General features: G+C 36.1%; 3 protein-coding genes across 3 annotated transcripts; all 3 read left to right on the forward strand.

Moving 5' to 3' along the window:
* Positions 1-317: 317 nt before the first annotated feature.
* LOC120524284 (olfactory receptor 6N1-like) lies at positions 318-1,328 on the forward strand. Its single transcript, XM_039746143.1, has one exon. The coding sequence runs from the start codon at positions 318-320 to the stop codon at positions 1,326-1,328; it is 1,011 nt and encodes a 336-aa protein (XP_039602077.1).
* An 11,428-nt stretch (positions 1,329-12,756) lies between these two features.
* On the forward strand, positions 12,757-13,767 carry LOC120524285 (olfactory receptor 6N1-like). Its single transcript, XM_039746144.1, has one exon. The coding sequence runs from the start codon at positions 12,757-12,759 to the stop codon at positions 13,765-13,767; it is 1,011 nt and encodes a 336-aa protein (XP_039602078.1).
* A 4,048-nt stretch (positions 13,768-17,815) lies between these two features.
* On the forward strand, positions 17,816-23,049 carry LOC120524286 (olfactory receptor 6N1-like). The gene is made up of 2 exons (XM_039746146.1): positions 17,816-17,824; positions 21,982-23,049. Exons 1-2 carry the CDS (start codon positions 17,816-17,818, stop codon positions 23,047-23,049), a joined length of 1,077 nt encoding a protein of 358 aa, XP_039602080.1.
* The last annotated feature ends 461 nt before the right edge of the window (positions 23,050-23,510 follow it).

The following is a 23,510-nucleotide window of genomic DNA, read 5'->3' on the forward strand; positions in this document are numbered from 1 at the left end:
ACATGCTGTGTTAGTTCTAAGTCATGTATCATTTTAGAATTAAACTTTGTTATTGAATTAAAAAAATAATGTGTTAATTTAAATATTTCGACTTTTTATTACAATAAAAAATTGCTATATCATTTCAGCCTAGTCATTTTTAGTGGATATAGATCAAAATAAGATCTGTTATGTGGGCCTCAAGACTACAAAAATGAGTAACAAAGAATTTTATTTTAAATCATGAATTTGGAAGATACGGGTAGGGTTTTAAGTGCACAACATTAAACAACCTTTGTTTTTTCTGTTTCTTGCAGTATGATCTCAGAGATAGGCAAATGAATGAATCCAAAGCCGCATCTTTCACGGAATTTGAACTGGTGGGTTTTCCGGGTCTGCTGGACTACAAGATGTTTCTGTTTGTTGGATTCCTTTTATTGTTGTTAATCACGCTAACAGCTAATCTCCTCATCCTCCTTCTGGTGTTACTGGACCATCGGCTTCACACACCCATGTACTTTTTCCTCTGTAATTTATCTATACTAGACATATTAACTGCTACATCAATTATTCCCAAACTACTGGTGGTTCTCTCTGGACATGATAAAACTATTTCATTTGCTGCTTGCTTTGTACAAATGTATTTCATAGTATCATTTGGGTCAGCAGAAAACTGCTTGGTGGCAGCGATGGCATATGACCGGTACATTGCTGTCGTTAAGCCGCTGCACTATAATGTAATTATAAATTTCAAAAAGTGTATGCTGATAATGATGATAGTGTGGATACTTGGATTTCTTATTCCACTTGTGTCCTTAATTTTAGCTACTAACCTGCCTTACTGTGCCTCAAATAGAATCATGCACTGCTTCTGTGATTATCCATCTGTAATTTCCCTGGCTTGTGCTGACATTACAGATCAAGTCAATGGATCATTTGGTGTTGCTTTGATTGCGATTTATGTACCCTTGCTTTTTGTACTGTGGACATATGTCAGAATTATCATTTCTGTTCTAAAACTTAAATCAACAGCAAGTCTATCAAAAGCCTTTTCAATGTGCTCTTCACACATGACTGTCGTGCTGATGTATTATGTTTCTTCCTCTGTTGTATACGCAGGGCTAAAAATTGAAGGGATCTCGTATGACGGAAGAATTTTTATTGGTGGTTTGAATTATTTTTTAATGCCAATGGTGAACCCTATGATTTATAGCTTAAGAAATGAAAAGATGAAGGAAGCAGCACAAAGATATATCCACCTCAAATTTCTTTTTCCACAAAATGCCAAGAATTCAATTAAAGGTAAAGTCAAGGTTTTACCAAAAAATGGGATAACATATTCTACATGAATGCAGTCTGGCACTGTCACTGGCATCAAAGTTTTTTTTACTGCTGTCACAATTTACATCTTGTATCCGATGTCCTATTTTCCAAGCATAAGTTGAAAAAGCAGACATGATAATCGTAAACTTGTACAGATCTCCCTGCATATTGCTTTGAATCAAAGTTTAGTGGTATTTTGTTTACTGTTTTATTATTATTTTTTCAATTGTATGCAGTATTTAAAAAATGTCTACCCATACTTAGTGCTGCTGTCTCAAGAAAGCCAGAAGAATGGGTTTGAACAAGGAGATAACATTTTTTTATACAATTTTGTATACCTTTTCTCTGGGTTACTCCAGTTTCCCAGAGGTGTTAGGTTAACAGGCGATTCTAAAGTCACCCAGGATGCAAGTGTGTATGTGTCGGTGTGCCTTGTGCTTCTTCCAGGTTTAGTCCTGGCCTACTCCCAAAGTTTTAGATATATGCGTTGAATAAGAGTTCAGTATATAACTTAATGGACAAACATCATGTCTGTATCTGAAAATCTTTATTAGATATGCATATAAAACCAGACATAATGAAAGTTTTTCCTAAAAGAAATGCACTAAATTCATATCAAAGAGTTTTTCCAAATTAAGTTTAATATATATGCTATATTGTCAGGATTTTGGGGCACAAACAGGTAAACAAAGAATAAATTTATTCTATTACTTAGAATATTTATTTATTACTTAAATAAATCTCTCTATAAAAATAAAAAAATCTTGGGTCGAGACATGATCTTCTCAAAAAGACTCTTTGACGTCCCATGAGACTAGACTTTACAACCTTTGGAAGCACGACCCGTGAGACGGTGACTTTTACATGTCACACCCTACTTACAAACAATTTAACACAAGATCACGGACATCTAACCTCTCAGTTGTTGGAATGCTTTTGGCACACTTCATGTGCTCCCTGTTCTTAAAAATTTAATATGTTCTAAGACTTCATAAAGGTGTTCAGAAACGTTGGCGAGATAAACGTGCAAAGCAAGTTAAAGAATACGAAAGTTGTAAAATTCGAAAGTATCAAAAAAAAGAAACTAAAGATTGAATTAGCACAAACAAACGGAAATTATTACTCGGTGAAATAACGGAACAGCAAAAAGAGATCGAATATATGAACATAGGTGATATGTCAGAAGTATGTAGATATTGTAAGTCTTTAAAGTTTAAGTCGGAGAGTTGTAGATCGTCTAATTCGTGTAGCCATCAGGGAAAAGTAGTGTTGCCTCCCAGTGAAGAGGCGTATCCACGAGAATTAAAAGATTTGTTGAAAGTGAAATCCACAAACACTAGAGGCAAAATATCTGAGTCTACAATAAACTTTTTGCGATCGCATCATTCAATGGTCAAAACATAGATTTACGCAATAATGGACCATACACTATGAGAATCTGTTGTCCCGCAACAATTAAAGCAACGACAATTTTAATTTCGAAGATACCACAATTCGGTCAGGTGTATACATATGATCACGGAGGAGTGATGCAACATAGAATCAAAAAAATATGTAACAATTCCCATGAAAATAATGATCTCTTTAAATTGTATATCCAGTTAACCAAACCCAGGGATGTGCAAGCGAAGCAAGCAGGGGGCATGGCCCCCTAGTAAATAAATAAATAAATAAGTAACAGAATAAATTATTCTATTGCTTGTCTTTGGGTAAAGTGGCCTATAAATCAAGAAAGTGATGATATCCAAAATAAACAATATGACTCACAAACTACTTCATAAACAATATTTTCCAACTCTGAAGCCTTCTTTATAAATAAAGGAATTATTAACCAAGAATAATAAAGAATACAAAAACGCAAGGAAAAGCTCAAAAGAACAAAAATAGACAAAAAGGTGTTGATCAAAAGGCAATCCTGCAGCAAACAAGTCCAAATCCACAATCCAAAAGAGAAAACCAGGAACAGATGCAAAATCTACCAAATTTTAAAATGCTATGGTCTGCATATGTGTCCTGTCCCTCCAAGCAATCTGATCGGTCACTTTCGCTTTGGTATGATTAGTCACTTTCGCTTTTGTGACGAGACTGAAAGGGGAAGTGTAAGTTTGAGCTACACGAGGAGGAGTAAATGTACAGGAAGCACACTGAGATTCACCTTCAAAGTACAAAAGCGGACAGGAGGTGAGGAAGGCATTAATTGAAAATAATTATAGAGTCTGAGAAGCAGGATTTAAAGGACCACACTGAACAGAGGGAGCGCCAGTCAAGAAAGGTTCAGGCAAACATGGACACAGAGGAATGGGGTTGAAGGTACATGTAGGACAAGAGATATCAATGTATTCTAGTACTTGTCTTTGGATAAAGTGGCTCATAAATTAGGAAAGCAAATGAAACTTAAAATAAATAACACAACTTCTCTGCTCTAGCTAAAGAGCTGAAGGGAAGGGGCAGGTGTGATTAAGTCAGGGTAGCATCACCTCCTGGAGCACCACCCAAAAACCCCATGGAATATCAGAACATTCAAAGATACATAATTACAAATATTACAGAAAATGCATGAAAATATGAAATCATGCAAGTGAGCAAACATGTTTAAAAATCAAAAAAGGTGGGGTGAGACAGTTCCATTGAGGGGATGATGCCCCCTTAGAAACTCGAGAATCTCCAAAACCATAACACACATTGTTTATTATATATTACTTTTCCAGTAGCCATACCATATGCACTTCAGCACAGGTAACATGATGGGGTCCGGCTAGTACTTGGACTGGGAGACCATCTAAAAAAGCTTGTGTTGATGCTGGAAGAGGTGTTGGTGAGGCCAGCAAGGGATACTTACCCTGTGGTCTGTGTGTGGATCCCATCTTCCCAGTATAGTGACAGGAATACTGTGCTGAGAAAATGACATCATTCTATGGATGAAGTGTAAACTCTCTGTGGTCATAAAAAATCCCTGGGCATCTTTCATAAAGAGTAGGGTCTATGCCAATGTTCTGGCCCACCACGGCCCAACTCTTCTCTACGTAAAGGGCTTTGAGGATCTGTGCTATATAAATCTCTTCTTCTTCTCCTGATTATCCCAGTGCTTTGAAAAATTGCTTTTTTTAGTAATTCTGTGTCATGAAGTGAGTTTCATGACAACATTTTTCAGATATGCAGTGTGGTCAATCTTGGGGTGTGGGCGTATAATAGCATAGCCGAGTGACTCTAGGGTGTTGATGAGACAATCTGCAGTTCATGCTTTCATGTGTAGACGTGCACAGTTTGGCCAACTGCCTCTTTAGTACTTTGGGGCTCGTAATTATCCAATTGCATCTGCCAAAAAGTTAAAAATGCTAGTCTGCGTAGTAAGGGAGGAGAACGGAATGGTAAGGTAATTTCTGGACATCAAGTAAGCGCAGTGGAGAGAGGAGGCAATGTGGTCACGGCACTTTTAGGGAACATAGTTTATGGTGTTCTGAGGGGTATCCATGCTGAACAGATTTGTAAGAGTGGGGGTCGATGATGACCACAGCTGTTGGCATCACTAGCAGCAGACAGATCTGCTTGGGTGAGCTGGGGAGATGGAAGTAGAGAAAGCCACGATAGACATTCTGAAGAGCACAACCTGAAGTCTTGGAATTTTTAGTTTTGTGATTTTAATTATTTATTGTTCATTTTTAATCTCCACACAAGCACTGGATTATTTATTGACTTTAATTATTATATCTGCACTGCACTTTTTTATTTGTATTGAGATGTGATAAACATGCAATTTGCACTTTGGCTGTTTGAACCTGGTTGTTGTCTCTCACTCGCTGCTGTGCCCACACTTGGATACAGACTACTAAGGGGTCATGGGAATAGTTTGGGGTTGGTATGCATTCTAGGTTTTGACCCCTGACAGTCTAGCGATGGATATGAATGAAAACTTACAAAATAAATTTGTATTTGTTGAAAAAAGACTTCTTAATTCAAATTATGACTTAGGAATATAAATAGGTAAAATCCTTTGAGAAATAAGGAGCTTGTTAATTAACACTATATGCTTAATGGATATGTTGAAAGTGTTAATTCCCTCTACACACACTACTGAGGTTAACACGAAAGATTAAAAAGGGCCAAGACAATAAAAGAAGGAAAGGAACAAAAAGATGTGTGCAATGTGAATGGATGGTGATGCATTATTCTCATAAGAACAACCTAAGATCAAAATGAATCAGGTATGCGTAATTAAATAGCACTATTATGTTCCAAACCAAAAATCACTGCAAAATGAAAACATTTTATTTGGCATTTTTATAGATAGAGTGAATATGTGTTAAATTTCAAATTTACAGGTTGAACTGGAGACAAATTGGTTTTAATGGACAACAGAAAAAAATGTGAGATACCTGCTAATATAATCGGACACTAATTAACGCCTAATATTAACATAGCATACTTTCTGAATTTTGTTGGCCACAGCAGAATTATTGTACATCAATGCCTTCTATGATCAGAGGTGAGTATGAAGCTACAGCAAGTGTGTAGGTTTTGATGAAAGATTGGACAACGTACCTATTAGTGAACCAAATCGACTGAATGTTCTTCTCTGGTTTATCAGATTTCTGATATTTGTATGTCATGAGCTTTGCACGAAACAGGTTCAGTTGGCCTTTTCTCTCAGACAGAGCCACAGATACAGTCTGTACCAACAGTATACATGACTCCATTTCCTGGGGCCTCATTTACTGAGCTTGCATACGCACAAAAAGAGACTTGAAACGTGTATGTAACTTCCCACAAAAGAAAACTTAATGGGAGACCATGCGTATATTTACGGCATCTCTGGCCCATGCACATGCATTTCAGAGAATCCAGGAAATGTAGACACCCTTCATCAAGCAGTGAAATGCACCACACTAGCTAAATGATGACTTGTGCAGATAATAATTCATATCACTGAGACCTTATTAGATTGTGCGTTGACGTGACAAACATATTACACCTTAGTAACAATTAATATGATGCATAGACTCTATTTTAGTTTCTTTTCAAGAAGGCCAATGCTTTGAATTTACACTGAAGAACTGTTTTTTTTTTTCTTCATCAGTTTATATTGGCTACCTGCTGTCATTTCTCAGGGTACTGGATGATGGGTGAACAGTATCTAATCCAAGCTTTACTCTATCATGTCCGCTGTGCTGGAAGCCATTAACCGACCGGCAACGCACTACATCCAGTTTTCATATGGTGTGGGTGTACATAGAAAAAATGACATGTTTTTGCCAACAGAGATGTCCGTTTCTCCTTAAATATTTGGAGTACTTTACTGCACTCATATTGCAGTAATGGCACCTAGTGAGAATGAAACATCTTTTGTTAACTGTGATCCACAAAATTCCATCAATGTACTAGTCAAGCAGATGCGTCTGGCAAACATTGTGTCTCAGTAGCCTGGGTCAACCCATGATTAATTTATTTTGAGGTATAGTAGCTTTGAGAGGCATGATGGTGCTCTATGTGGTGCCTGGCTTGTTGATTAAGTAATTGGCTGAACCCTCAGTGTTTGATATGACTGGCACTATTTAGTTCTAACAGCTATCATGTTATTACATGTGCCAAGTGATATTGGCTACCCGCTCAGATGATGGTGCCTTACACTTCTCCTGGACTCTCAGAACGCAGAGGAGAATGCCATTCATGAACTTGCACCCTCAGCTACAGAGCGCAGTTAGACACTGTTTAATACAGATGGCAGAGTCTTGATGTGTTAGGAAGGAAGCTCCTCTACCAGCCAATGAATTTCTGCAACATTGTGATTGCATATGTATGAGGTTGATTAGCATGCTCCATTTATGGATGTTTTAGGATGGAGTTTAAGGTGCGTCCACATACGACTTTTTACAAGGTGATTGTGTCTTATAAATGGTAGATTGCATAGAAATATGGGTACACCAGGTTATATATACTGTACAGTATATGATTTTAGAGTGTGCATTTTACAATTTTTTGGCGTGCGCTCGAACCCATGCAAAATATTCAAAATGAGACACCTTTTTTTTCTTTATACTTAGTGTTCATACTATGTGAAGAAATATGGATTGTTTTCCTAGGGAATATAATTGACGCAATAAGGTAAGTGCGATCATGACTAAGATTAACATTCATTTCTAAACCTGGCTGTTTTCCAAACTTAAAAATTTAACGCTAGAATTACCAGAGTCTATGAAAAAACTCGTAGATCCGGCCCACCTTAAAATCATTCTCACCTCTCCGCCACGAGCAGCAAGCAGCCGGCTATTCCATCCCCCACCATCGCAGAACGTTCACTAAATTTTCCCAGCTCATGCCTTGTTTGATTATCTGGGAGTGACTCAGCTGCTGGAGTTTTAGAGTGTAAATAATAGATCGTTATTTGGAACACACACATTTCATGTGTGTTCTGTTTCTACTGTAACCTGTGTAAACACATTGTTAAAACAGAAACTTTTTCATATTTTAATAATAAATGTTACAAAATGTAGGCATAAACTATAGAATGTGTGAAGCCTGAGTTCCAAAGATTAAATAAATATTTTCACAAATGTTTCAAGATTAATTCAACAGCTTCTGTAGTGTAACGCTAGGATTTGCTTCTCAGAGCACAGCATGTTTACTGTTCCTCAGAGACCTGAGTTCGATTCCCTGCTGGGGAGAAAGTGTTACTTTTTTTTCTTTTTAACCATGGCCGCACTGCCTGCCTGCCTGCAAGCGTCTGCTTTCTGCGTGCTGGTGCGTTTTTTTTTTTTTCTTAAGTAAATGGTTAAGTTTAAAATATCGATCGCATTTATTTCTGTTGATTAATTCATGCTTTCATTCATTATAGCTAATACTGTTATCAAGTGGTCGCTATTTTTGCCTGTTCTATACAATCTATCTAGCGTCTTTATCTCCACTCTCACTGCCTGCTTGCCTGCGAGCAGCGTTTTTCGATTGATATATGATTTAATGTATTTTCTTTTTAACCTCAGACAGACATAAAATTTATAAACTGGTATGCACTGTCAGTTAATGAGATCGTTATATTTTCATGTGGGATGCTCCTTTTAAAATATTTTTTAACAATTGAGACTGCAATTAACATGAACAAGTGTCCTTATAACTGTTCTTATTTTTAAGTTCTGTAAGACACACACTGTCAGACAGATCACTGAATAATACACAGACAGATGTTGATAGATAGATAGATAGATAGATAGATAGATAGATAGATAGATAGATAGATAGATAGATAGATAGATGTGAAAGGCACTATATGACAGATGCTGCAGAAAGGCAAGCAGGCAGTGAGAGTACATTCACATGTGAAAGGCACTAGATAAATGGATAGATAGGTAGACAGAGAAGGCATTAGACAGATAACAGTATTAGCTATATAGTAGTTTTGTTTTATATATAATGTATATGTATTTTACAACTCGGAGAATTGTCTAAAAGAAATACATTAAATCATATATCAATCGACACACGCTGCACGCGGGCAAGCAGGCAGTGGGAATAGAGATAAAGACGCTAGAAAGATTGTGTAGAACAGGCAAAATCAGTGACCACTTATTAACAGTATTAGCCATAATGAATTAATCAACAGAAATAACTGCTATCGACATTTTAAATTTAATGATTTACTTAAGAAAAATGAAAAAAAACAAAAAAACGCCCCAGCACGCTCAAAGCAGACGCTTTCAGGTAGACCGAGCGGCGAAGGTTAAAAAGAAAAAAAAAAAAAAGTAACACTTTCTCCCCAGCAGTGAATCAAACTCAGGTCTCTGAGGCACGGTAAGCACGCTGCACTCCGAGAAGCAAATTTTAGCGCTACGCCACGGAAGCTGTTGTATCGTTTGTGAACCTTTTGTGAGTGTTTATTTGATCTTTGGAAATCAGGCTTCACACATTCTATAGTTTATGCCTACATTTTGTAATATTTATTAGTAAAATATGAAAAAGTTTCTGTTTTAACAATGTGTTTATACAGATTACTGTAGAAATGGAACACACATGAAATGCAAGTGTTCCAAATATTGATCTATTATTTCCACTTTAAAACTCCAGCAGTTGAGTCACTCCCAGATAATCAAACAAGGCATGAGCTAGGAAAATTTAGTGAACGTTCTACAACGGTGGGGGATGAAATAGCCGGCTGCTTGCTGCTCGTCTTAATCGGCACATTTAGAAGACAAAAGACGGTGACAGAGAGGTGAGATCGGTTTTAAGGTGGTCTGGATCTATGAGTTTTTGCATAGACTCTGGTAATTCTAGTGTTAATACAAAGTGTCATCCTTGTTCATCGCACTGCACATTCAAACTCACTCATATCTTTAAAAACTTCTGATATGCACATCTCTGAGATATGGAGAGAAACCTGTATAATCTTAAAATACTCATGAAGACAATTTGTTAACTATGAAAGATGCAGTTCAGTGGCAGCATGACCCACTGCCCTGCATTAAACACAATAATGTTTTTGTTTGAAGAAGGGTTTTCCCGAGTTTGTTTGGAGTTCCTAGAGCATGGATGTCCTCATACTGAGCATAATCAGAGATTAAAGATGGATATTCTAGTTATTCTCCACCCATCCATCCATTATCCAACCCGCTATATTCTAACTACAGGGTCACGGGGGTCTGCTGGAGCCAATCCCAGCCAACACAGGGAGCAAGGCAGGAAACAAACCACGGGCAGGGTGCCAGCCCACCGTAGGGCACACACACCCACACTCCAAGCACATACTAGGGACAATTTAGGATCGAGTTTGTTTTGAGTTCGAAGAGAATGGATAGCCTCCTACTGAGCATAATCAGAGATTAAAAGATAGGTAGTCTAGTTATTCTAGTTTGCTCAATTTATTTCATTTCAGTTCAGAGAGCAGACTGATTATTTTGTTAAGCATTGTTAGTAAAATATAATAAATGCTCATAGTTTTCCTTCTCTGAATTGCATTGTTAGAGCTCCGTGGGTCTGTAGCTGACAGTGTGAGAGCTGTAACCTGATTTCTTTATTTCATTCGTTGATTATTTCAGCTACATCTGAGCTGGTGATTCAGTGGCAGACACTTACAGATTTACTGAATCATTCATCATTTTGCTTCACGTTTTTTTAACTGTTCAGATCCTTTACCTGCAATTCTGTTACATATCCACTTCTTAAACAGAAGATCCAACTATATCCAAACAACATTTATACAACCTTATATTTTATATAGTAGCTTTCAATGGCAAAAATCGTCCCAAGGTGCTTAACAGTTACAATCTATATAAATAAAATAGTAAGCCATTTCCATTTTTTGTTTTTTTACTAAAAAGTTGAACCTATTTCACAAAAATTTGTATGTGCCTTGCTGTTGGTTGAAATTAAAATACAGGCTATACTGTATGTTGTACTGGGAAGTGAGGTTATAATGGGATGAGGACAACTCAAAAAACAGTGCCAACATGGGGATTTCAATTACTATTAGGCAAAACAAGTGTACAGGGACAAGGTTATTGTCATCAGCATGCACAACATGCACTCATCATGAAGTTTTTGTTTAGCTATGTTCAGTCTTCACACATTATACATTTCACGTCAGCATTTTGTCATTAGTAGTATAACATGCAAAAACTTTCTGTTTTAGTTGTGCTCAACATTTCTTACCTCATCCAACATTTACACAGATCGCTGTAGACACGGAACAAACATGAAATGCATGTATTTCAAATATATTATTTACCCTATGCAAATCCAGGCACCTCACACCCAGATAAAAAGACTTTAAGCTGGGAGAACTTCAGCTTGCTTGACTTCTCACTCTATACAGCTCCAAACAACTGACACGCAGGTAAACGGACTTGAGCTGAGAAAACTGTGCGCCGGTGGGGGATGGGACAGCAGGCTGCTTGCTACTTGTGCTGATCAACATATTTAAAAAACAAAAGACGCTGATGAAGAGGTGCGAAGGCATTTAAGGTGGCACAGGATTACTAATTTTTTCATAGGCTTCAGGGATTCTAGTGTTAATTACTTGGCACATGTTTCTTTATTCCAAATTCCCAAAAATCTCTGATAAATCTCATGACTTCACTTCTAAATGTATTTCCCCTTAATTTCCATTGATATCCTTCAGTACATGATTCACCCTTAAATGGAAAGAATTCTGTTGGATCTACTTTATCAATGCTTTTGAAATTTTTGAAGATTTGTAGTAGGTCCTCATGCAGCCTCCTCTGCTTGAGACTAGACACATTTCATTCTCTGAGTCTGTCATAGCAAGACATGTTGTTAAGTCCTCAAATGCACTTGGGTTACTTGTCTCTGTACAGCTTCAAGTGCTGTTATGTCTTTTAGCAGAACTGCACAAAATACTCTAGATGTAGTCTGACTAGTGCATTACATAATCTAAGCATGACATCCCTCAATTTATATGCCACAAGTTTTATAGTATAACTTAACATTTTATTCGATTTGTAAATAGACCTTGCATACTGCTTATATGAGGAGAATGTCGTGTCAACATAAACTTCTAAATCATTTTCAGGGATCATTAGCCATACTCTGTCTTCTGCCAGTTAACCTACTTTAGGTCCAGTTTTGTAGGTTACACCTAATGCCAACAACTTCTAGTTTCAGAATTAATCGTTGGTGTGGGACGGAGCCAAAGGCTCACTAAAAGTCCAAGTAAATCATGTTGTATACTATGCATTTGTCAATTACTGCAGTAGCCTGCTAAAATAATTTGAAAAATTTGTTTGGCAAGATCTTCCTCTCGTAAACCCATGCTGGCTGTTAATTATCATATGATTTTCATATAAATACTTTTCTAATTTATTAATTTACAGTTTCATAATTGTGCATTGCACAAAACTTAGACTTATTGGTCTGTAATTCACTAAGATTGATTTTGTCTCCTTTCTTTAAGATTTTCAACTTTCTAGCCCTCAGGTACTTCTCCTTTCTGAAGTGATTGCTCAAATATGCCTATTAAGGGTTGATAGAGGACGTCTTTTCTTTCTTTCAGGACTGAAATCTTTAATCTTTTGGGAGCAGTTGTATTTAATTTAAAGCCTATATTAATCATAAAATGCTAAGTTAATTGTAAAACATTGCTAAAAAATGACTTTATTGTTACATTGTAACTTGAAATTAAGTATATATACATGTGGTCTTAGTTTTAAGTCATGTATAGATTTTAGAATTAAATTTTGTTATTGATTTAAAAAAATAATGTGATAATTTTAATGTTATGACTTTTTAATAAAATAAAATATTGTTATATCTTTCAAGCCTGGTCATTTTTAGCTGATGTAGAACTAGATATTTAAAATAAGAACATAAGGCTATAAAAATGTATTAAAGAATTGTATTTATTTTACCAAATCAAGAATTTGGAAGGTACGGGTAGGGTTTTAAATGCGCAACATTAAACAACCTTTGACTTTGTTTTTCTGTTTCTTGCAGTATGATCTCAGAGATAGGCAAATGAACAAATCCAAAGCCGCATCTTTCACGGAATTTGAACTGGTGGGTTTTCCGGGTCTGCTGGACTACAAGATGTTTCTGTTTGTTGGATTCCTTCTATTGCTGTTAATCACACTAACGGCTAATCTCCTCATCCTCCTTCTGGTGTTACTCGACCATCGGCTTCACACACCCATGTACTTTTTCCTTTGTAATTTATCTATACTAGACATATTAACTGCTACATCAATTATTCCCAAACTACTGGTGGTTCTCTCTGGACATGATAAAACTATTTCATTTGCTGCTTGCTTCATACAAATGTATTTCATAGTATCATTTGGGTCTGCAGAAAACTGCTTGGTGGCAGCAATGGCGTATGACCGGTACATTGCAGTCGTTAAGCCGCTGCACTATAATGTGATTATAAATTTCAAAAAGTGTATGCTGATAATGATGATAGTGTGGATACTTGGATTTCTTATTCCACTTGTGTCCTTAATTTTTGCTACTAACCTGCCTTACTGTGCCTCAAATAGAATCATGCACTGCTTTTGTGATTATCCATCTGTAATTTCCCTGGCTTGTACTGACATTACTGAACATGTCAATGGAGCTTTCATTCTAGCTTTATTTGTGAATTATGTACCCCTACTTTTTGTACTGTGGACATATCTCAGAATTATAGTTTCTGTTCTAAAACTTAAATCAACAGCAAGTCTATCCAAAGCCTTTTCAATGTGCTCCTCACACATGACTGTTGTGCTGATGTACTATGTTTCTGCTTCTATTGTATATGCAGGGCTAAAAATTGAAGGACTCTCGTATGACGGAAGAATTTTTATTGGTGGTTTGAATTACTTTTTAATGCCAATGGTGAACCCTATGATTTATAGCTTAAGAAATGAAAAGATGAAGGAAGCAGCACAAAGATATATTCATGTAAAATTTCTTTTTCCACAAAATGCCAAGAATTCAATCAAAGGCACTGACAAGGTTTTACCAAAAAATGGCATAACATCTTCTGCATGAATGCAGTCTGGCACTGTCACTGACATCAAAGTTTTTTTTACTACTGTCATAATTTACGTCTTGTATCATATGTTCTATTTTCCATGCATAGATTGAAAGAGTAAACATGATAAGCATAAACTCATACTCTCCTTACATATCGCTTTAAATCAAAGTTGTACGTGTCAGTGTGCCTTGTGCTTCTTCCAGGTATGGTCCTGGTCTACTACCAAAGTTGCAGAAATATGCGGTACAATTGGATGGGACTTCAGTATATGAATTAATGTTTACATCTGAAAACCTGTATCAAACATGCATAATAAATACCAAATGTTTATCCTAAAAGAAATACACTAAATTCATATTACAAGAATTTTTCAAAATAAGTTTAAGGTATCCTTATACACTGTATAATACGCTACCGTGGCTGTCCGTTTGTCTGTCCAGAATTTTAAATCACCTGTAGCTCGGAAACCGTTTGAACTATTGACCTGTAATTTGATACACATATACTATGTGATGTCTAGTATCTGCTTTTTGGGTGATGATTGACCTCCAAAATTATTCCTCTTTTTTTTTTATTTTATTGTAGAATCAAATCTCGACAGCAGACAGGAGGGCGGCTGTGCAGTGCATGCATACAGGCGCTGTTCTCATCCCTACCACCTTTGCCGTCACATTCCCTACCTCTTTCTTGAAGCAGATTGAAGACTTAAGTGCCAGCTTAAGTGAAAAATTAAACAAAATGTACTAAGTAATTGCAACACAAAGACTGACTTAATCAGTTTTACGCGAAAAGATGCCGACGAAAGAAGAGAAGAAGCGGGCTGCTAGGGTGGAGAAAAAAATCTGCTCAGGGAGCAGCCTCATCTGAGGAAATGAATGGTAAACGTGCAGAGAAAGAGGATGAAAACTAGGAATGCTCAAGTCAAGTGTATTCACTGCACTATGCACTTTTACTGGCATGCTGCACTGTCAGGATTGCAGAACGCAAAACACAAACACAGAATAGGCTTGGAGGTTGTTATGATTTCCATATACTATCAAGAACAATGAAATGGTTATTTTTAAACACTGAGTTGTCAGGTGGCAGTACCATTGGTGCAACAAGAAGAGAGAGAAACAGAAAGAGAAGTAGAAGCAACAACAACATTTATATATATATAGCACATCTTAATACAAATGATGTAGCTCAAAGTGCTTTACGTGATGAAGAAAGAGAAAAAAGACAAAAAATATAAGAAAATAGAATTAGGGAACACCAATTAACATAGAGTAAAAGTAAGGTCCGATGGCCAAGGAGGACAGAAATAACAAAAAAACTCCAGGCAGCTGGAGAAAAAAAAATAAAATCTGCAGGGGTTCTGAGGCCACGAGACCACCCAGCCCCCTCTAGGCATTCAACCTAACGTAAATTATCTCAATCAGTCCTTATTGTATTCAGAGTTCACATGGAAGAACTTGATAATGACAGTAATGTGGACTTCTGGCCTTTACTCCATCAATATAAGGACATCACGGTGCTTTGATTAGGTGGTGGTGGCCACCACAGAAAACCGGAAAAAGAACAGCAGAGAAAGTAGGGGATAGTACGGATTTTGGAGCCACCATGAATCCATCCATCCATTATCCAACCCACTATATCCTAACTACAGGGTCACGGGGGTCTGCTGGAGCCAATCCCAGCCAACATAGGGTGCAAGGCAGGAAACAAACCCTGGGCAGACTGCCAGCCTACCACAGGCCACCGTGAATAATAATGATAATTAATTGAATATACAGAGCATCAGGATTTAACTAAGATAAAGCTATGAGAGGGCCATGATAAAGTAATGTGTTTTCAGCAGTGTTTTAAAGTGTTCCGCTGTATTAGCCTGGTGAATTCCCATTGGCAAGCTATTCCAGATTTTAGGTGCATAACAGCAGAAGGCCGCCTCAGCACTTCTTTGTAAGTTTAACTCTTCTAAGTAAACACTCATTTGAAGATCTAAGGTTACGATTTGGAGTGTAAGGTGTAAGACTTTCCGAAATATAGGATGGAGCGAGATTATTTAAGACTTTGTAAACTATAATCAGGATTTTAAAGTCAATTCTAAATGGCACAGGAAACAAATGTAGTGACATTAACACTGGGGTGATGTGGTCAGATTTTTGTTTCTGAGTTAAGATTCTAGCAGCTACATTCTGCACTCGTTGCAATCGATTGATGTCTTTTTTGGGTGGTCCTGAGAGGAGTGCGTTACAGTCGTAATCTAGACGACTGAAAACAAAGAGCACAAAGATCCCACAGTTTGGGCTGTCTATCTGTCCTTTCAAAGGACTGATTAGTAAAGAAGATTTGTATTTTTTAACTGTGCTAGCAAAACATATTTAGCTTTACATTACCTTGTTCTGTGGCTCCTTCCAGACACCTGGCATAAGTGTAGAAGCAATTCTCTTAAAGAAAGTGTGTTTTTCTCAATATCTATTTTTAAATTAACGTATATTAAAAACACAGTTGATGTGAACTTTACACTGTAGAACTGGATTAATATTTAATTCTGAATATGCGACTGTTAATACGTTTAGCATACAAAACCAATAATTACTACTAACTGATATTTAGCCGGTGGCTGTTCCTTACTTTACATCACAATGATAACCATTTCAGATTACCAGAATCTTTGGTCATAATTTCGATAGGGAAATAGAGAACATCAGATAAAATAATTTAAACTCTAACGAAGTTTTAATGAACCAGCAATACATGTGAGGGAGTGACTATGTCCTCAGGTATGAGATAATAGTTAATACTAACTAGAGATAATAGACAATATTACTAATATTCCAGAATCTTAAAGATATTATCTATCTATCTACTGTATCTATCTATCTATCTATCTATCTATCTATCTATCTATCTATCTATCTATCTACAGTTTCTATCTAAATAATAACTTAATAGGAGAAGACTTTAAATTGGACACAGAGATGTTATACTCTCACATATTTGGGTCAATGCCTTAAAGCTTAGAAGCCCGATTGTCAGATTCAACAAACTACAGGTTAAAGAAAATTTGATGTTGATACTCTGACAGAAAGAGGAAATTATATTTGTTTTGTAATTGTTTTATATATTTGTTTTGTTTTTATATTTACTTTTTAAAATATATTTCACTGTAGGTACAAGAATTCTGAGTTCTTGTTAATGAAAAGTTTTGCAATTAAAAACAACCATCTTTCAACATCTGACATCCTTTTTTTGACTTTCAGTTATATCTTTGGTCCCAGTCAGTTCCTACTACCAGAAGTCCATTTGCTTAGCATTTGGCTTGTACCAGTGTAAATTATATTTAGACTTTTTTCTTGTAATGTAAACCATATATTTATTTCTATGTACAATTCTAAGCTTATGTTTCGTTAAAAGAAACTGCTAGTTTCCACTGTACAAATTCCTTTCAGAATTTTAAACAATGAAATCATTGTCTGTTTTAATCTCATGTGACCTAAATTAAAAAACGTTCGGCTTCTTCAGTTATTCCTCACAACTTTGACTTTGCAGTCCAGGAAGTAGCCTAGACACGTGGTTTCCAGTCATAGTCCTGAGGGAACCCACTGGCTGTACACCTTTGTTTTAACTAGATAAGACACTAAGGCAAATGACACAGAACAATGACAACTTTGAGGCCAGAAATTTCTAATTTGGATTGGGAAAAGTTTATTGCAATATAAAGAGCATTCATGTATTATATGGAACTGTAGATAATGTAAACAAAGAGTGTTTTGAATAATAATTATAAAATATATTTGTCATTGTTTGAAAATGACATATTATTCTAGTTATTACTTAGCAGTATAAATAGGTTAAACCCAAGAGTAACAAGGGTCTTCTTAATTAACATCCTTTGATAAGTGCTACTGTATATGTATAATGGATACTCCTGCTCCGCAAATTCCCTATTTACATACTACTGAGATTAATGGTGATGCTTATAAAAGGGAAAAATCAATAAAAGACGGAAACAAAAGATGAGTATGGTATGAAGGAACGGTGCAGCATTATTCTTAAAAGATAATTTTAAAATGAAAAATGAATCAGGTACGTGTAATTAAATAGTGCTATAATGTCTCTGAAATATCTACAGTACTTTGTAAGAGATTTTATTATGCAAAGATATTACATTTAGTATTTTATAAATAAAATATTCATGTGTTACATTTGTAATTTATACAGTGAACTGGAGTAAACATGTTTATGTGAGAAGACAGAATTACCTGATAGAAAAATGTCAATACTATATCTACCAAACACCTGCCTAATATCAACATAGCCTGCGTTTTGCCTTTTCAGGCTAAACATATTTAATTGGATGTTTCCACCTACTCGGATCAGAGGTCACTTTCGACATCCAGGAAGTATGATGGTTTGGATGAAAGATTAGGACATGTGGATTGAATGCTCTTTTCTGGTTTCTCAGACTTCTAATTTTCCTAATTTTTTTGAAACAAGGAAAGTTCGCAAAGCTTCATATTCAGTCAACTAAAATTATTATCACAGTTAGTTCTACAGACAATGGAAGTCTTAGTCCTAGTCTTTTTCTTTCTATTGAGTATTCATACTCAATTTACACTAATAAGGATACTGTACATTTTAAAATGGCAGCTTCGTTTTAAATGGTTTTTGTCCACACAGATGTTTTCAGATTGTTTTATAAACCTTTGTCTTCCACTCCAAAACAGTAAAACATGTAAATCTTACCTATTGTGCATGCATAGATTATCCGTGAAGAATGCATCTTGTTTACAGGCCACACCTGAAGTAACCTGAAATGCATAGAAAAACAAAATGAACTTCTTTGGTCAGACGATGAAATAGAAATGCTGTTAAAGGTTGCAAGTGAGTATAAGGTTGATAAAGAGTTGGAAAATATTGATTGTTAGTTGTGCCAATATAAATACCGCAATATATTTGTATGTTTCAAGGCGCGACATCCATCAGCTGATGCAAAGAGTTTAACAAAGGACTATCCACAAATGAAAGAAGAGAACAAACTATGAGAGCAAACTAAAATAAGTGCCTAGTTTTCGAAAAGCTCAGTTTTTACCAGCCACTCTGCTATACAAGACTCATTTTTTCCCCAGTTTTCAAATTTATACGCCATGGAGAGCATTTTTAAAACAAAATATGCTTTTAATTGGTCAAAAACACTTCCAGTGTGGCTGGTAGGCTAAAACAAATTTTAAAAAGACGTGTTCTCAGATTTTCAGGGCATATAATATTATTTATCTTGACTTTCATAAAGCATTTGATAAGGTGCCACATTTGAGGTTAGGTATCAGACTAAAAAGAAGTGGGAGTTCAGGGTGATGTGTGTAGATGGGTGCAGAATTGGCTCAGACACAGGAAGCAGAGGGTGCGAGGAAGCTTATCTGAAATAAGGTGCTGAGGCCACTGGTATTTCTAATAAACAGTATATATATATTATATATATATAAATGGTTTGGATAGAAATATAAGAAACAAGATGATAAAGTTTGCAGATGATACCAAGCTAAGAGAGGCCCTTACCTCCCTGGCTGAATGGCTTCAAATGAAAGAGCTGTGAGACTGCAGTAGGTACTGTACATGTGTGTATCTCAAGTCCTGGAAATGGCCCTTGTGAACATTAAAACTGAAGAAATATTTACACTGAGTAATTGAATAACTGTGAGCTTAACTCCAGGTTTTCATTGTGAATCCAACTGTTTCTATTCTGTGAAGCTTCTTGCAAGCTTGTGTGCTGGAGCGACTGGCTGAATTTAAATGATGGCGCTTTTGTCATTTTGAAGGAATGGCTATGGATTGGCTTGTGGGAAGTTGGAATGTTGTGTGTATAGTGTTGCTGTTGGCACATACAGTATGTTTTGTTTTGTTGATCTTCTTGAGTTAGCTTAATTAGATTCTGGAATTTGAGTGTCTTTTTGTAAGTCAATGAGACCCAAAGTACTGCACAATTGTAGAGTGTGCTGGCATGTCACCCCTAAGAAAAGATGGGGAAAATTGCTTGTCCTTGTAAAGATGGCCATTGCTGTCAATGGATTGGAGTGCAGAGAGCATAGAAGGCAAGAGCTTGACAAAAGATATGGACTTATATCATCTGGATGAGACAAGTTGGCTCCTGATTTAATTTGTTTGAATTATCTTATTAGTCTGTTTTGGGATGATGTAAAGCCATTTCCTTTTTATAGCAGGGCTAAAGTGTTACCAATTCTTTTTGTAATTTAAAAGGTTATAAACCTCAGGGTGATATGGAGCATTTTTTTCTTTGCTACTGGATGGCTTTGCTTGCCAACCCCCCTGGCCAGCCACTTCGCATTTTTGTCACTCGTGTTTTTTCCCTGATGACAACATGAATTAGACAATCTACAAGTCTCCGATTTAAAGTTTAAATCCGAACAATATATTAGATCTCTTTTCGATGTTCCATTATTTAACCGATTAATAATATCTGTTTGTTTGCACTAATGCAAACTTTACTATCATTTTTTTGAGACTTTCGAATTTTACTACTTTTATTATCTCTAACCTGCTCTGCTACGCCTACATTTTTGAATTCTTTACGACATTCTCTTTGCCTTCTACTCTTTGTTTTATTTCCGGCCCGGGTGTGGATAAATAGATAGATCTCTTGGCACAAGACTCATCTCGTGGGACGTGGAAGTGTCTCTCTGAGAAAATCACGTCTCGTCTCCTTCCAACCTTCCAAGATTTTTTTTTATAATTGAGAGATGTTTTTTCTTCATGATACAGTGGTAGTTATTTTTTCTTTGCTATTTGTTTTTGAGATTATGGAGAGTCAGTCTCCTCTGTTGCAAGAGATGGGCGTCTGAGAATGGTGCCGCAATGGTAGTTTTTTTCTAAATTTATTCGAGATATCCTTTATTTAAGTACCCCGTGAGTAATCAATTACAAGTGTATTAAAAACATGAGAGGAAACCAAGGGTAGTGACATGAATGACATATCTGAACTGAGCATGGCCTCTTTATCCCCACTGTCAACTACTACCAACACTCCCTCTGCGTCAACAGTATTGGCTTCAACAGAATAAGAAACACCACGTATGGTGCAGAGAGAAGATGGAAACGACCGGTCAGAACTGAAGATACTGATCACTTCACTCAGGGAAAAAAATAAATGATACAAAGAAGGATATAAAGAAGGATATAGGAGGAACACACAACAGAATAGACAAGCTGAATCATGATGTAAAAGACCTATGAGGTACGTTTAAGCAATAGCTTTGATGTAAACCTAAAAAAAATAGCAACAATTGATGAAAAAATACAAGAAAATATGAACAAAATTGAGGATAAAATCAGAATACTTGAAACTTACCTGGAAGAAATTAAGCAAACATATACAATGTCTATTGAAGAAACAACTGACATTCATCGCTGATCGCATTCATCATTTGAGGACAGATATAGAAGGAACAACATCAGCATTGAAGGACTTCCTGAAAACCATGAAAGTCCCAACCAAGCGAAATTCATGGCTTAAATAGACTTTAAATCACACACTGAGATTTAAGTGGCTTACTGCATACTTGGGTCAAAAACCTCAAAGGCTAGAAGCCCGATTGTCAAACTACGGGTTAAAGAAAATCTGATGTTGACTCTCAGATGGAAAGAGGAGATTATATTTATTGCTGAGGTTTTGTTTTACTTTTTGAAATATTTTTCACTGTAGGTATTTTTTCATTACAGGAACCTTTGAATTCTTTTTAACAAAAGTATTTTGCAAATAAAAACGATTTTTTCAATATCTGACATCACCTATACCTTTTGTCCCAGTTAGTTCCTACTACCTGAAGTCCATTTGGTCTGCAGTTGGCTTGTAACGACATAAATTATATTTAGACTTTGTGGTTGCAATGCAAACCATATATTTATTTCCATGTATGGTTCTAAGCTCAAGTATGTATTTTTAAATTCAAAATGTGTTCCTGATTGATAAATTTCATGCAGTATTTATTAAAATTATTGTTTTTATTAAAATACAGATATTGATATACCAGTAATCACTGGTTCTTCTTGATTGCTGTAGGCTCTATTTGTCAGTTATGAGAAAACAATTTAAGAGGGCCACCAGACTTTAAGAAAGTTGTATCAAGAAGATGCACAAGTGCTATTACTTTTATATCACATTTTAAGCTACAAAAGGGTTTATGTTCAATATTAAATAATGCTTAATTTGATCTTTCTCTTTCTTGCAGTATGACCTCAGAGATATGCAGATGAATGGATCCAAAGCCATGTCTGTTACAGAATTTGAACTGGTGGGTTTTCCGGGTCTCATGGACTATAAGATGCTTCTCTTTGTTGGATTCCTTCTATTGCTCTTAGTCACTCTAACAGCTAATCTTCTTCTCCTCCTTCTGGTTTCATTGGACCGCCGACTTCACACACCCATGTACTTTTTTCTCTGTAATTTATCCCTACTAGACATACTGATGACAACATCAATTATTCCAAAACTCCTGGCAGTTCTTTCTGGATATGACAAAACCATTTCATTTGCCGCTTGCTTTGGACAAATGTATTTCATAGTATCAGTCGGTGTAACAGAAAACTGCTTGGTGGCAGCAATGGCGTATGACAGATTTATTGCTGTTGTTAAGCCACTACATTATAATGTGATTATAAATTTCAAAATATGTCTCTTGATAGTGACAATAGTGTGGATGCTTGGATTTCTTATCCCTCTTGTGTTCCTAATTTTAGTTATTCACCTGCCTTTTTGTGCCTCAAATAAAATCATGCACTGTTTTTGTGATTATCCAGCTGTTCTTTCCCTGGCTTGTGCTGACATTACAGATCATGTCAATGGATCATTTGGCATTGCTTTAATTGCAAATTATGTACCTTTGCTTTTTGTACTGTGGTCATATGTCAGAATTATAATTTCTGTTCTAAAACTTAAATCAAGAGCAAGCCTTTCAAAAGCCTTTTCAATGTGCTCTTCACATATGACTGTGGTGCTGATGTATTATGTTTCGGCCTCTATTGTATACGCAGGGCTAAAAATTGAAGGGCTCTCGTATGACGGAAGAATTTTTATTGGGGGCTTGAATTACTTTTTAATGCCAATGGTGAACCCTATGATTTACAGCTTAAGAAATGAAAAGATGAAGGATGCAGCAAGAAGATATATTCGCCTCAATTTTCTTTTTCCACAAAGTGTAAAAAATTCCATTGATGGTATGGAACTAGGTTTTACCAAAAAATGGAATGATGTCTCCTACATGAATGCACTCTGGCACTTGTACCTGTTGGCAGCGTGAGGAAAGACTGTGTTCACTAATGGGTCGATCTCATGGCACTGAGCCCCACAACTATCCATTTCACAAAAAATATTGCCACTTGTGTAATTCACAACATTTTAAGTTTAATAGTCCTAAAGGGTGATCTCAGTCCCGCTTTACAGTGATTGCTATATTGAGCAAATGGTATTATGTTGAACTTTTCTTTAGTGGCATCAGGGTTCGTGTCCCACCTGCATGCTTTTTAAAATCTTATTTATGAATGTCTTTAGTATTCTCCTTCCTATATACTGTTTGCTGTTATTCCTACAGTCATGGTTTCATTCTAGTTTCAAGTTTCTTTTCGTTTCATTACATTTTCATTGTCTTTCAAATATATTTTTTTAAAAATTCTTTCTGTTCATATTGTATTTACTAGTTATATTTTTTCATTATATTAGACTACGTAATTACGCATTTTATCTACCCTGTCCGCTTTACTA

This window comes from Polypterus senegalus, chromosome 2, assembly GCF_016835505.1.
Source record: "Polypterus senegalus isolate Bchr_013 chromosome 2, ASM1683550v1, whole genome shotgun sequence".
Lineage (NCBI taxonomy): Eukaryota > Metazoa > Chordata > Cladistia > Polypteriformes > Polypteridae > Polypterus > Polypterus senegalus.

Excerpts from the sequence above, each read along its gene's own strand:
- LOC120524285 (XM_039746144.1), top strand. The coding sequence starts at position 12,757 with ATGAACAAATCCAAAGCCGCATCTTTCACGGAATTTGAACTGGTGGGT.
- LOC120524284 (XM_039746143.1), top strand. The coding sequence starts at position 318 with ATGAATGAATCCAAAGCCGCATCTTTCACGGAATTTGAACTGGTGGGT.